Source organism: Haemaphysalis longicornis, unplaced genomic scaffold, assembly GCF_048455015.1.
Source record: "Haemaphysalis longicornis isolate Haplotype H1 unplaced genomic scaffold, Haemaphysalis longicornis Haplotype H1 scaffold_9, whole genome shotgun sequence".
Taxonomy (NCBI): domain Eukaryota; kingdom Metazoa; phylum Arthropoda; class Arachnida; order Ixodida; family Ixodidae; genus Haemaphysalis; species Haemaphysalis longicornis.
In genome coordinates this window covers 115053873-115066971 of record NW_027526460.1, presented here as the reverse complement: position 1 = coordinate 115066971, position 13099 = coordinate 115053873, and the positions used below count along the sequence as shown (strand labels likewise).

General features: G+C 44.7%; 1 protein-coding gene across 1 annotated transcript; it reads left to right on the top strand.

Annotated features, from left to right (window-relative positions):
- The first annotated feature begins 3075 nt into the window (after window positions 1–3075).
- LOC144153371 (uncharacterized) lies at window positions 3076–10134 on the top strand. The gene is made up of 2 exons (XM_077685023.1): window positions 3076–3326; window positions 9753–10134. The coding sequence occupies exons 1-2, from the start codon at window positions 3094–3096 to the stop codon at window positions 10015–10017; spliced, it is 498 nt and encodes a 165-aa protein (XP_077541149.1). The 5' UTR covers window positions 3076–3093; the 3' UTR covers window positions 10018–10134.
- The last annotated feature ends 2965 nt before the right edge of the window (window positions 10135–13099 follow it).

Genomic DNA, 13099 nt, shown 5'->3' with positions numbered 1-13099 from the left:
TGTCGCAACTTAAGAGTACTGTGCAACCGCCGGGCGCATTTGTGGTTATAAAGGTCTGCGATATTCAGAACCGTTGGAATATGCTACTCCAGAACTGAGAGTACGTGAAATGTACGTTTGTTACTACCCTGCTTATTTCTTGAGCTGTAAATGGTTAATCGATTGACTAACAGATTTTTCATTTATATAACTCATTTCCTGACTGAAATGGTTGACGTGATTAGCGATTTTGTACTCTTGTCCAGTAAGACTTTGCGGCTACGCGAAACTCTCGACAATCCTCATTTGAGCTCAAGAGGGCATCTCTGTTTCTGTGGTACAAGATTGTGAAGTTAAAACGATTCCATTATTGTTTTCCTTTTCCTTCCTTCGATTATCTCATTTACTTTAGTTTATAAGGTTTACCAACCCCAGATTCTTAACCTTTGCCAGCCGTGAGGTTACATTCATGTGACAGCCCTCTTGTTGTGTGTCTAAGTGTTTCTGGTTTTGTGCAGTATTCAAATTGGGCTCCAATCTGAAGGAACAGCAAGAGAAGATTTCCCATTCGGGGGTATAAAGAGTGTTGGAGGGAGTGGTGTGAGTGTCACGTTCTCGTAAACCATTGATGAACCAGTGGGAATACACTGCCGATGGGTCTACAAGGCTGGCAGCCTTCAGGTGCATCGTTAATGGTGCGAACTGAGTGCTCTCATCGGTTGGCCTCTCTATGATGCATCCTACCTTGGAGCGAGAAAATTCGTTGACATTCATGCACGGAGGGGCCGGCATGATCACATAGTTTCGACGTTCTTATCCGATTGTGTTCGCTGTGAGTATACGGCATGTAGTTGGGAATACCCCTTCTCCAAACATAGTTACCGGCACTTCGTTGGAACCATTTTTAATTAGCTGCTTGGCGTTGTGTGGATAAAGGCTAAATCTAGATTTTCGATTCTTGTGTTTTTCATCTGTGCTGGTGATGAGGTCGGTGTTGTTACTGGCGTGGTGCTGGCTAGCTTTCCTTGGTATGATACTGCATTGGTGTAGGCGACCATGGTGTAAGGCCCATATAGTTTGCTTACTACTCTGGCGCTTGTCCCTCCTCTCCCTGAATGGTAGTCAGGTTGCTTGTTTCTTAATGGCGTGCGCGTGAATCTAGATGTGGCTGCGTTAACTGTATTTAAAAAAAACAGCAGGGGAATAACTCCACGAATAACTTCCTCTGCTTGATTGTTTTGTGCAAAACTGGTTCGTTGGTTTAGAGCGAAAAGCAAGCTAACTTCAATAACTGCGTCGTTAAACACCTGGAAGAGGTATGAATCCGACAGTCGAAGCGTTTCTGGGCTGTCCATGTGGAGAGGATAATCGTCGCGCTCTTTGGGCAAGGGTAATAGAAAAGAGTAACTCCATACCGCTTTATGATGTCGATGGGCTTTGTTACAAAAGAACAGTTTTCAAAGTTGCCTCTTAACTTATGGGTTAAGATGTCACCAATGGGAGTGACGGACGCTGTGACAGATTAGTAATAGATGGTAGCGGTAAAGCTTAAAGTTAGCCTCCCGTTATCTATAATGATGTTCATCTAGGACAAATTTATGTTATCTAATTCAGTTCTCGAAAGCATTGCGCCTCAAACTATAAAAAACACCATGGTCCCTTCTTTTAGTAGCGAGATTTTAGTGTGGGAGTGTCATTCAAGCGTTATTTCTTGACAGAACTGGCGGCTATTACGGGGTCTCCTCGCAAGCCAAGTAGAAACAATCGTTAAACTTTGAATTGGCTGCGTGTATTCCGTGACCTCTCATCAGAAAATTCATTGGCTGTGAATATTCCGATTATCAGTAAGCATAAGTGTGGGTGCCAGCCTTACGCACCCATTGGCTCTGAAAGGGTATACCGATGCATGGCGGTAGGGTTTGAGGTCTAACGTCAGCAACCGCTGCCCAAAGTTTCACGTAGAAGACCTTCAAGGTTGCGTAGAACGACGTTAGGCACCAAGTTAAGGTCACCGAACGTTCAGTTTAGGCATGCACCTAGCAATCGAGAAATTCACGTACACAATCCAGTGACGATGAGCAGCCGTACTTAGTGGCAATTGCTATATATTCTACTCAAGGGGACTGGCCCAGGTTGATAACGACGGTCATGCTAGTCTTGGGGCATTTTACAATTTTCAAGTTAGCTGCTGCGTCAAGATAACGAACAGTAAGTCTCACACACCCCTTTTAGGAAGATAAGCCAGCGACGATGACAGTACCCGTCGAGAGCTCATGCCGGTTCTCTCTTTCTCACTGGCAGCGTCTTCAAAATAGCCACTCACACATGCCCTTCCACGACTCAAAACACAGTGATGCCGACCTATTCCCGCATCACCGAAAGACCAGGTGCCCAGTAACTTCATGACTGCGTGGTTCCAAACGTTATCCATGTTGGGTCGACGTATCCTGGAGGGCGTGTTCGATGTTTTTCCACTTGTTGAAGGGCAATGTTGAAGTTGCGGAAGCTCGACACAGGCACCAGAAGAGGGAAGTAGGTGAACGACAGCGCAACTTCGTTCTTATTATACCTGTGTGGAGTTGGCGCTACTTCAAAAGGTTTTGGCACCAATAAACCAAACAATACAAAACGCGGTTCCACCCAGTGTGAAGTCTGCTGAAACAGCAGAGCAGTGGTTTTGTTGTGTCACAAAAAAGCTAGACCAACCGTATCTTTTCTGCTAAAATGCGCTCACACTATTCGGCTTTTTTGTTATGATGAAAGCTATGTATCGTAATTCTAGCGCTTTTTTTACGCTCGAAGGTCCTTCCCTAAAATGTCAAGAAAACATTGTAAATTTCCCTGAAGTGACAAGTATTTTAGCGTTTTCGGTAGCGAACTTGCTGTGTGTCCTGTGCGCTGTCGTCTTCGATCTAACGAAAATTTTGCACTTCACAAACATCAACAAAAAGTAAAGGACTCCAGTATTTTTCTTTATTAATTAACCTATCTTGCAGAACTGCAAACGTTTCTTAGGCCAATTCGTGAAACCTTCAGCCGTGTATGACTACCTTCAAACACAGAGTAACCAGGACTGTCTTGTCATTACAGGAAGAAGCGAACCGTTACCAAGATATGGCTGCTGAGGGCTTCAACCATTCCTCGGTTCGCTCGATGATGTTGGAATATGCCCCAGGAATTGCAACCGCTTCAAAACTTCTACTCTGGGCTCGGGACAGTTTTGTAGTGGAGCCAGGGCATTTGATCCAATGGATGAATCGTCTCGGCAAGGGGGCAGGCGACGTCTTCGGTCGAGCCGTTAGATACGAAGCCCGTGGAACCCAAGTGCACGATAACACCGCAGGAGTGTGAGTGCGATTTCACAGCAACATAACGTAGCCTAGAAATACAAGTCGTTTGGAGCGACGCTTGTTGCTCCGTGATCAAGAAGTTGATATGGTGATATTACCAGTCGAGAAGGATCCGTTTTCAGTAATGGTTTACCAGCTCTGCGCGCTGGATCCCAATGCACCGCGGTTTGCACGCATTATATTTCACACATTTCATAGGCGCGAGTGCCATTATAGAACTGGGTGCATGCTCATAACCTAAAGTCGCAGGAGGTTTGCATCAATCTAAACTGCTCTGCTGAGTGGGACGACGCGGGTACGAATCCCGGCTGCGGCGGCCGCTTTTCTGATGGAGGCGAAAACCAAAAACGCCCATGTGTGCGACATTTAGGCGCACGGTAAAGGTCCCCAGATGGTAAAAATTAATCCGGAGCACTCCACTACGGCACGCCTCATCGCCATCGTTGCGTCAGCGCGTGAAACCCTACAATCAATCAAATCAATCCTTACTCCTCTTTCAAATATTTTTCAAAAATGCAATATGATATGCGATTATATATTGTAGGTATAAAAGGCAGGTTCCAAGGTAAGAAACCACCGGCGGGACCTCCTATGTTTCTACACAACAAATAGCGAGCATGTACAAAGTCATAATTTGCAATCGATCAGCACGTAACGCTACAAAGAATTAGTGGCGATACAGAGACTCCTGAAAAGAAAACAATAGTATACATATTATATTACACAAATGTACCGTACTTACCCGATTCTAACGCGCACTTTTTTTCCAGAAAAATAGGTCGAAAAATCGCATGCGCGTTAGAATCGGATACGAAACCGAAATTGCCGCAACAGCGGAAATTTCGTCCCACCCATCACCATCACCAACTCAAGATGGCACCAAAGTTTTTAGCAACAATTTTTCGGACGCATGAAGCATAGGCGCCTGGGCTTTTCTATCAGCGTTCACACAAATCGTCAAATGGTTCCACTTGCGCGCTTGATAACAGCAATGGCAGCAGCGGCTCTCTCGCGTTCACAACGAGCGGTCGGCTGAAGCGTGCGCCTCTGGAGAAGCTCGCGGGATGGGCTTGCGAGGCGTGGGCCACGACCCCATCGACCATGGTTGAACGTTCTTTCAGAAGTGTGGCATCGCGAACGCGCTTGAAGGCACCGAGGCCGAGATGTTGTGGCCAGCGGAGAGCGACGAGGAGCGAGATGAGTGAGATTACTTCGAGAAATAAACCGCCCGTTTCTCTCCCATTCGTTTTTCTTGCTCACAAAGTTCCGTGCGCATTACAATCGGAGGTGCAAGTTTTTTCGGTTTTTTTGCCAGGAAAATCGGGTGCGCGTTAGAATCGGGGGCGCGTTAGAACCGGGTAGTTACGGTATATACTGTAGAGACCAAACGAGAGCAAACCATTCAAGAAAAAGAAAAAAAGAAAAAAAACTCAAGTGCGATATATTTTCATTACAAATAATTTGTACATATCCAGACACACACAAAAAAACCAAGAGGCCAGAAGTAGCCTTCACAACCAAAACCACAAATGGTGGTGTAGAGTAATTCCTTTTATTCCATTAGGTGCATGTGTAAATAATTTTCAAGAAAAACAGGGATTTAGAGCTTCCAAGGTCAATGCTAAAAGTGTTCCTAATGCTTATTTCGGAAAATGCGATAGTTTGTTTTTTATAATTTTTTCGTACTTTAGGCAATAACAGCATATTTTGAGACGCAAAACGTGTATTATTAGGGTGCACACTGAATGAGAAAGCAACATGTCGAGTACAAGGTCATTGTTTATTGAACGGAATAACGTGGTGGCAAGGCTATATGCATATAATTTAGAAAAAAGAAAAATATTGAATTCAGTGAATACAGGTGACAATGGTGATTAACGGTGCGAGAAAGTAATGACACGCAGGACCTGTTTTTGAAGCTTTTCAAACAGGCTAGCATGAGCATTGTATCCGCTTCCCCACGATGAAATGCAATAGTTTTAGTGATGATGGATGAACGCAAAGTGCAGACAAGTGAGTGTCCTTGTTAAAGAAATTCCTGGCCCTAACATGTGCCCTTCCTCCAAACGCATTTTTTTTTGCACTTAGAGACGACATGAAAATGGAGTGTTAGTTGTATGTCTATAATGATACCCAGAAAAGAAACTCTTTCATCTAAAGGAAGCGGCTGTGAAATAATATACAAGGATGAGATGCGGGCAATTTTATATAAACGAGAATAGAAGAGTACAAAACAGTTTTTCGAGACGGTGATGGAAAGTTTATTTGCATGACACCACCGCTCGAGAGGGAACTGGTGTGATTGTAAACTTGAGAGAAGGGAATCAATATCCTGATGGTGTGATAAAATAGTGGTGTCGTCGGCACAAAGTACACACCTGAAATGGGAAAGGCACAAAGGAGGACCACTAATTTACGTTAGAAATAACAGGGTGCCAACGACAGAGCCTTGGGGAGCACCCCTGTTTGTTATTACCCTTGAGGAATCGGGACTGTTGATGGATACAATTTGGTACCTATATTAAAGGAAACTGCTTATGATAGTTAGACCTCGACCAGTTATGCCACAATATTCCAATTTCTCAACAACAAATGTGATCAATAGTGTCGAAAGCTTTCGGAAAATCAATTAAAACCGCCCCGAGATGTTATCTTCATCGATTGTAGATTTAACCTTAACAGCAAAAGTAGCAATGGGAGGGTCAGTCGAGAGACCCTTTGGTTGGAAGTGAGAATATTAAACTTGTAAACGTGTTGAAATACTTAGACGACCTCACCTCTATCAGTTTCTGTAGAATCTTGTCGAAAAAAAAAATTAAAATCGACCTATAGTTGCTCGGGTTTCTGGGTCACCTTTTTTTAATACAGGGACAACGTTAGCCCTTTTAGTTGCTGTGCAATATTCCGATCTTACACAGTTGAAAATGTGCCTCAGTACGTGCGATATAGGTTGAGTAATGATAACAACATGTTCGCCATGAATACCATGCATCAAAGCCCGGCCCGGTTACTTTTACGGTATTAAGAATGAATTCAACTTCCTGCGCACTGGTGGGGTTCAAGAGAAAAAATTGTGAGCTTCGATTGAAAGGCGGCGCGTAAAATCAGTGGCGATATAACATTACCGAAAAATATTCACAGAAGGCATTTGGAATTTCTCGTGGGTCGGTGATAACGGATCCATCCATGCGTTGAGTGCTTGGTCGGGTTCTTGGAACGTAGTTAAAAATGCATTATTGTTTCATTTTTTTTTCACGTCATTGCCACGGTGCTGAAGGCTATTTTAGTTGAGGCTACGTTCGGCTGTTGCAGTAAAAGGGAAAGAATTTTTATTTAGGCGCATTTTAAGTTTGTCATTAAAACGCTGTTTAGTTCAGGGAGCGTAAGAGAGAACTTGTAAGCCACGGTGCGCGCGGACTAGAGTATTTTCGATTAAACTGATTTAAGGCAGTGCCGCTATTAACCGCACGATTAAAGACAGTGCAGAACTGATCTAACGCTAGTTCAGAGTCGTAACAGTTTTTGATACGGGAACTAGTCAGTGTTGAAATTAAGTCGAAGTTGTTTTTCGCGGTCAAAGAATGGGCCTGAAGTTAGGCTGGCCAATATTTATGGACCTAGTATCGAAGCACAAAGTACCAGGAGATGGTCTGTAATCAATGTCTCAATTACACCAACAGTAGGGGAAGAAAAAAAAATGGACAGAATGTGATGAAGTAATGGCACAGAACTTCTATTACTACATCTTGTGGGAACAGAAATTAAACCGTAGCTGGAAAAGCAACTCGTACTCTGAACAAACAGAACTGGACAAATCGAGAATGGGCTACGACGGTATTGGGAACATTTCTGTGCAAGACTGGTTAAAATAATTTCTAATAAGTGACTGCGGAGAAGGTGACCCCGGAACAAAAAAGTTGTTTAAGACTGGGGCAGGAACTGTAGGCCGACTTCTCGCCTAAAAACAAGCCCATGACGTCAAACACACATTGTAAATAATGTTCCTCGCACTGTTATAAGCCCTGCTTCCTTAAACAGTATAAAAGTTAGCAACTATCCTTCTAACTTGGCAGGTTTCCACGACGTCTAAGCCCCACTAGGAAGAACGACCTCTTGCATTAGCCTTGTGGGACTAATACAACGCGTTTATTTTTTCTAATTGCCACATGTGAGTATTTTTCAGGAAACGTTTTGGTTGTTTGACTGGTCCACTGCGGAGTTTACCGTTCCGAAGCCTAACGTTTGCTATAAGGCGCGTCGTAGTGGAGGGCTCTGGGTTGACTTTGACAACCTGGGAATCATTGACAGGTTCCCAAATCTCGACATACGGCTGCTTTCGCTTTTCGTCGCAACAAAAAAGCAGCTACCACGGCCTGGGTCGAACCCGCGTCCTTGGGCTCAGAAACACAACGCCTTAACCACTGCGCTACCTACCGCGGTGGGAGTACAAAGCTTTTTAAATGCACAATATCTAGAAGCGAAAAGTGCAAGTGGAAAGCCGTGAAAGATGATGATGTGATGAAGTGGCAGCCATCAGGTGTGAATTCACGATTCCGCAATATTCAGCTCAATGAAACAAATGCCAGCAGTATTGATTGCGAATACCATTTTGTACAGTTCTATAAAAGAGATCATTCCTGGCTAGACCGGGAATTTTTATTACAAACTAGGCAGCAACCCTACCAGTTAGATAGAATTTCATGCATTTAGGAGCTCTTTTGGGAGTCTTGATGAAGGCAATCTACCTTTATTTTTTTGTAATTAGTATGCAGGCGCGGTTCCATTCCACTCAATGCGGCGTTATGAATTCGCCTTGGCTACCTGGTGACGTTGCAGTGTCGTCAGTTTTATTCATATTTATTCACAGAAACTGTCTCTACACAGTTATAAGTCGGCCCCAGCTAGTTCATAGTTTAGAACCTCTGTTTTGGAGAGGGTGAAATTAAAATTGAAGCTTAAGCTGCATTCGCAAATCTTCCTTCCGTTTATATAAACCGTTACAACGCCCGCGAACTTGAAAATGCAGCAATTTACGAAGCACCAATAATAAGACAATAGACTGGGGCCTAAAATTGAAAATGTGTTATTGGCTACCCTCTTGAAGTTAGCATGGCGGCAGTGGTAGTTTTACGCTTTGGTAATCAAAATTGAACATTATACCTACCGGTAATTTTTTTGTGTGCTAGTTAATTGAAAGATATCCGAAAACATGAAATATTGAGAGGTTCTATAGGAGGAACCATGATATTCCGGCGCGCTTAAACGTCTTTTGGTGAATAGAGTTTTGCCAGATTTTGCAATGCGCTCTACTCACCTATTAGCTACAGCGAACAGCATATGCGGAAATGTGCTTTTGTTTCCTCCCAAGATGCCGGCTCCTATACCCAACTAGCCATGTACAAAAGTAGTTGTGATTTACTTCCAGTTTCTGACATCGGTGTTGTTTTACTAAGAGCCGTGTAGTCGACACAACTGCCCATTGATATCACTCAGCATACCTCATTAAACCATTACGCAACAAATGAACCGTGATACAATCCGTTTGCTACATGAGCATAAGGCAAAGCTGGTACCACGGTTTAATATTAGGGCACACGTGGCCTAACACTGCGCCTGGATATATTGGTACGTATTTGTGAGGTTAACACTGTCAAATACATGCTAATATTCGCAACATTCATTTAACCTTGTAGACGACTTTAATTGTCTTGCATATGGAGGTGTTGGGAGAGGCGCAATGGAGTTGCAAGTATTTTTATTGCTGCCTGTGTCTTTACCAGCGCCCAGGCACTGATAAGGAACTGGGAACTGCTCCCAAGCTGCTGCACTCGAAATCGGCACGTTATCTATTACTCAGATAACGAAATTCAGAAAATTGAACGCCTTTAAAGGGACCCCGCAACTTTTTTTTTCATTTTTTTTTAATCCTAAATGCTTGCAGATTGTAGTCACCCAATACACCCAGTACTTACATTAGGGCGTCGCAAAGTGCCTCGGCCAAAAATTACTGCTCTATGCCCGTCAGATAACTGGGAAAATGGCACAAAAGATTTTTCTCTTTTTGCCGGTCTTGACGTTTTTCGATGGCCCGAATTACGCCACAAAGGCCATGTAGCGACTGTTGGCCGGTTTTCCTTCAGTTGTAGCAATGAACGCAGTCGCTAGCAACTTTAAAAATAAAGCCACAAAAACAAAGCAGAAACGGAAGGCGTATCTGGTGCGACGAGCAAATCACACAGTGCCGCTCCGCGCTGGCGATAACTGTAGCTTTCGCAGTGCTTCCGAACGCGAAGTAAAGAGAGATAGCGTTTATCGAAAGTCTTGCAGGGTGCCTTTAAACGTTGGCCGTTTCATCGCTATCTTATAAAGATGGAGTTCCGTCTTAAAACTGCGCCTTGCATAATACAAAAATACCCCTTTGAGACGCAGTGTCTCCGACGTGAACCAGCTGGAACAGTGTGCCTACTTCCTCAAGATGTCGGCGCTGGTGCACATGGCTAACAACTACGAAGATGAGCCTCCGAAACGGAACGAAGACGACGAGTACGAACTCGTGGCGCCATCTCTCGCCCGGCGGAGCAAGCTGACTTTTGTTGCGGGAAACTTCCTACCTCCATGCCCGGACGCTCATGGCAACATATCGCGCCAACGAGTTACTCAAAGCCGTAAATCTCGGAAGTTGCGTTAAAGGCTCACATGGTCGGCATTTCACGACGGCAGTCGACCGTACCAGTGAAGGAAATGTTTATTTACAGAAATGGAGTGTAATAAAGTCTTGGCGTACATTTCAACGGTAAATCCCATAATAAAGCCAGCATGCATCATTGATTGTACCGTGTGTTTTGCCTCCGAAAATAGCATGTATTGCTGAGTAATAGCTGAGTAAAACTCGCATTACCATTGTTGGTTGTTGATACAATTTCGTGGGCTGAACAAGTAAACAAACAACAGCAACTAATAAAATCAAAATAACCTATCCCCTAACCGGTCAAAGACGGAGACAGAAAAAGCAGAAAAACAGCAAAATTCTCATCCTTTTAAATACTTTCGTATCCACCTTAATCTCGCCTTCATCCATTTCAATTCATCTGGACCCAGCCAAATTTGTCTCAGTTAATCTTTATCCACTTCATCTGGGAATTACTAGTAATCACTACCACAAGCTATTTTGTAGCGTGAGCTACACTGGCTGAGGTTGAGCAGTTTCGCATGGATCCAGGAGAGCCGTGCTGCGCATGCGCGAGGAGCAGTGACGTCACACGGCGCTCAGAACGTTGCTCGCTGCCCGGCGTCTCTCACACCCCCCCACGCGCCCAGTGTCTTCGCCAACCTCCGTTCCGCACGTGGCGGCCCGGTCCACTTAATGATCATGCGAGGGGTGTCCGGGTGTGGAACCGATGGCTGGTGCGTTGCAGTAACACCGGCGTGCGCCTGTGGAACCACCTTAGCTCTGCGGCGATTGGTGACGCTGCGCCGGAGCCGCTCGATAAATACACATTTGTCACATAATACCTATACCCTGTGTGTGTCATTGAAGCAGCAGTAAGCATGATAATAAAGCTAATCCTAGACAACCAGGGAAGCTAAGAATAACCGGCTGAACCTTAGCTCACGCAACGTATAACTAATTTTTTATTCCTAATTTCATCGTATACCACCTTTTAGTCCTAATTTCATCGTATACCACCTTTCATCGTAATCCACCTCACTAATCATTTCAAAAAATCAGTAATCACGAATTAACTAAATTTGGCAATCATAATTCATCGCCCATATACGTGGTTGGCACGCTTTGGTTCGCTTCAGTCCTATCTTTCTTTGTACACATTGAGTCGATGCCGGGGATATTAGAGGTCGCCTTCGAATAAAAAATATGATGCTTCCGGCTTCATAAAAAAATCAAATCTATGATCGTAAGGGGATTCTTACGGGGGTCTCCAGAGTTGGTGCCATGTGCTTTACCACTCGCTACCTCCGCATGTTCCAAGCAAGTGAAGAAAGGCTGCAATAGTACATGTCAAGTGACACGTGAAAGTGACGTTACGTGAGTAAGAAAGAGGCGCCTTAAGAGTCAGAACACTGCTCCTGGGTCGGTTGTGGCATCTGGTGGAAGTCAGCTTGTTTAAAGGGACACTGAAGTCAAAACCGAAGTTGGTCTGGATAGACAGATTGGCATCACAAGAGATCGAAAGTGCCACTCGCTGTGTTAGTACCTTGAAAATAATTGCGTAAATAATACAAAAATGAATCCGCTCTGGCGCCTAACAGGTGTGGCGTCAACGGCGACTGAGCGGATGTGCCAAGAACCTACTACGAACAACAGAACGAGAACCGCACTCACGAGCTCTCAAAAAACACATAAAAGCTTTCTTTGCGCATTGACGTCCATAAGTACACACACACATAAACAGGCGTTTTTGGGAAAAGCAAAAACGCCCGTGTGTTCGAGATTTCGGCGCACGTTAAAGATACCCAGGTGGTCAAAATTAATCCGGATACCTCCACTACGGCGCGCCTCATCGCCTGCGTTGCGTCGGCGCGTTAAACCCTACAATCAATCAAATCAAACTTTCATAAGTGCAAAACAATTATAAATGTGCAGGTATAATTCAATCCGTGCCGACATTTGCTAGCTGCCAAGCCTCAGCGCGGGTGGCGGTTGCGATGGTTTTGCAGGTTCGGCGAAGTAAAATGTCTGTTATCTCATTGTTTACATCATGACGGCAAGTAGCCCGTCGGCCTTCCACGGTTCCGCTCTTCTGTGGACAGTAATTTGCGTCAGATAGACCACGGTTTTTTGCTCCCTCACGTAGCGCTGTCTGCCCGAAAAAAATTTTGCAATTCGGCCAGCGGCCGAAGCTGTGTGCGTGTTGTGGTCGCGTTCGCTTCGAGATAAAATGCGACGGTGAGCTGCCGCGGTCGGACTATGCTTACTATGTTGGAATAATCACTAGCGACGATTCAATGCGCCCCGGAAGGTAGGCGGTACGTAGAGTGTGCGCGATTGTTTAACAAGAGAGTGTTTTATTCCGCTATACACAAACATGTCAGTGACGTCGTATCCGTCACCGAAGTGACGCCAGTACAACGAAGCAAGCGGCCTGAAAAGGGAGCACCCGCGCACACAGGTCCTCTTGCGGGGAAGCAACCTTTAGAACCAAAGAGTACATTATACTTAGGAGGTTTGTTTTCGTGTTTTATATTTAATGCGCAAGTGTTTTACGTCGGAATACACCAAGATTTTACGGACATCATATCCGTCACGGAAATCGCACCAGTACACCTTTGCCGAAGCGACCCGCCAGCATGCCGTCACTCGGAAACACACCCACAACCACAAGACAGCGCAGACCCGCAAAACATGCCCAGCTGCAGATTTTGCTGCACATTTCACTTTCGCGTTTTACTGATTCCTATGATAGAGGAATCAACCACAATTTTTTCCAAACCTTCTTGGCTTGAGCCGGAGTAAGGTGACTTGTTTCCCGCCGTAAATCGCAATAAGCGCGCGTGTTAGCCGTTACGGCGAACAACAGGCAATCGATCGCATGTCAAGTTTGCACTCCGGCCTCAAAGCGCGTGCCCTGACGATGTTTTTGTTTGAAACCATTTATTCATTGTCTTGAAGTGGAATAAAATGTGTGTGTCAAACCGCGTCTTTTGGATCAAAGCGTTGTGTGCTCCTATGCTGTCACGAAGGTGCTTATATTCATATCAGGTTACGCACGTGTTTCATTCAATACTCGCGCCACGTCATTTCTTAGTAGTGC

Coding starts and splice junctions, on each gene's coding strand:
- LOC144153371 (XM_077685023.1), top strand. CDS start 3,094: ATGGCTGCTGAGGGCTTCAACCATTCCTCGGTTCGCTCGATGATGTTG. Junction 3,327..9,752: donor CACGATAACACCGCAGGAGT/GTGAGTGCGATT, acceptor TACCCCTTTGAG/ACGCAGTGTCTCCGACGTGA.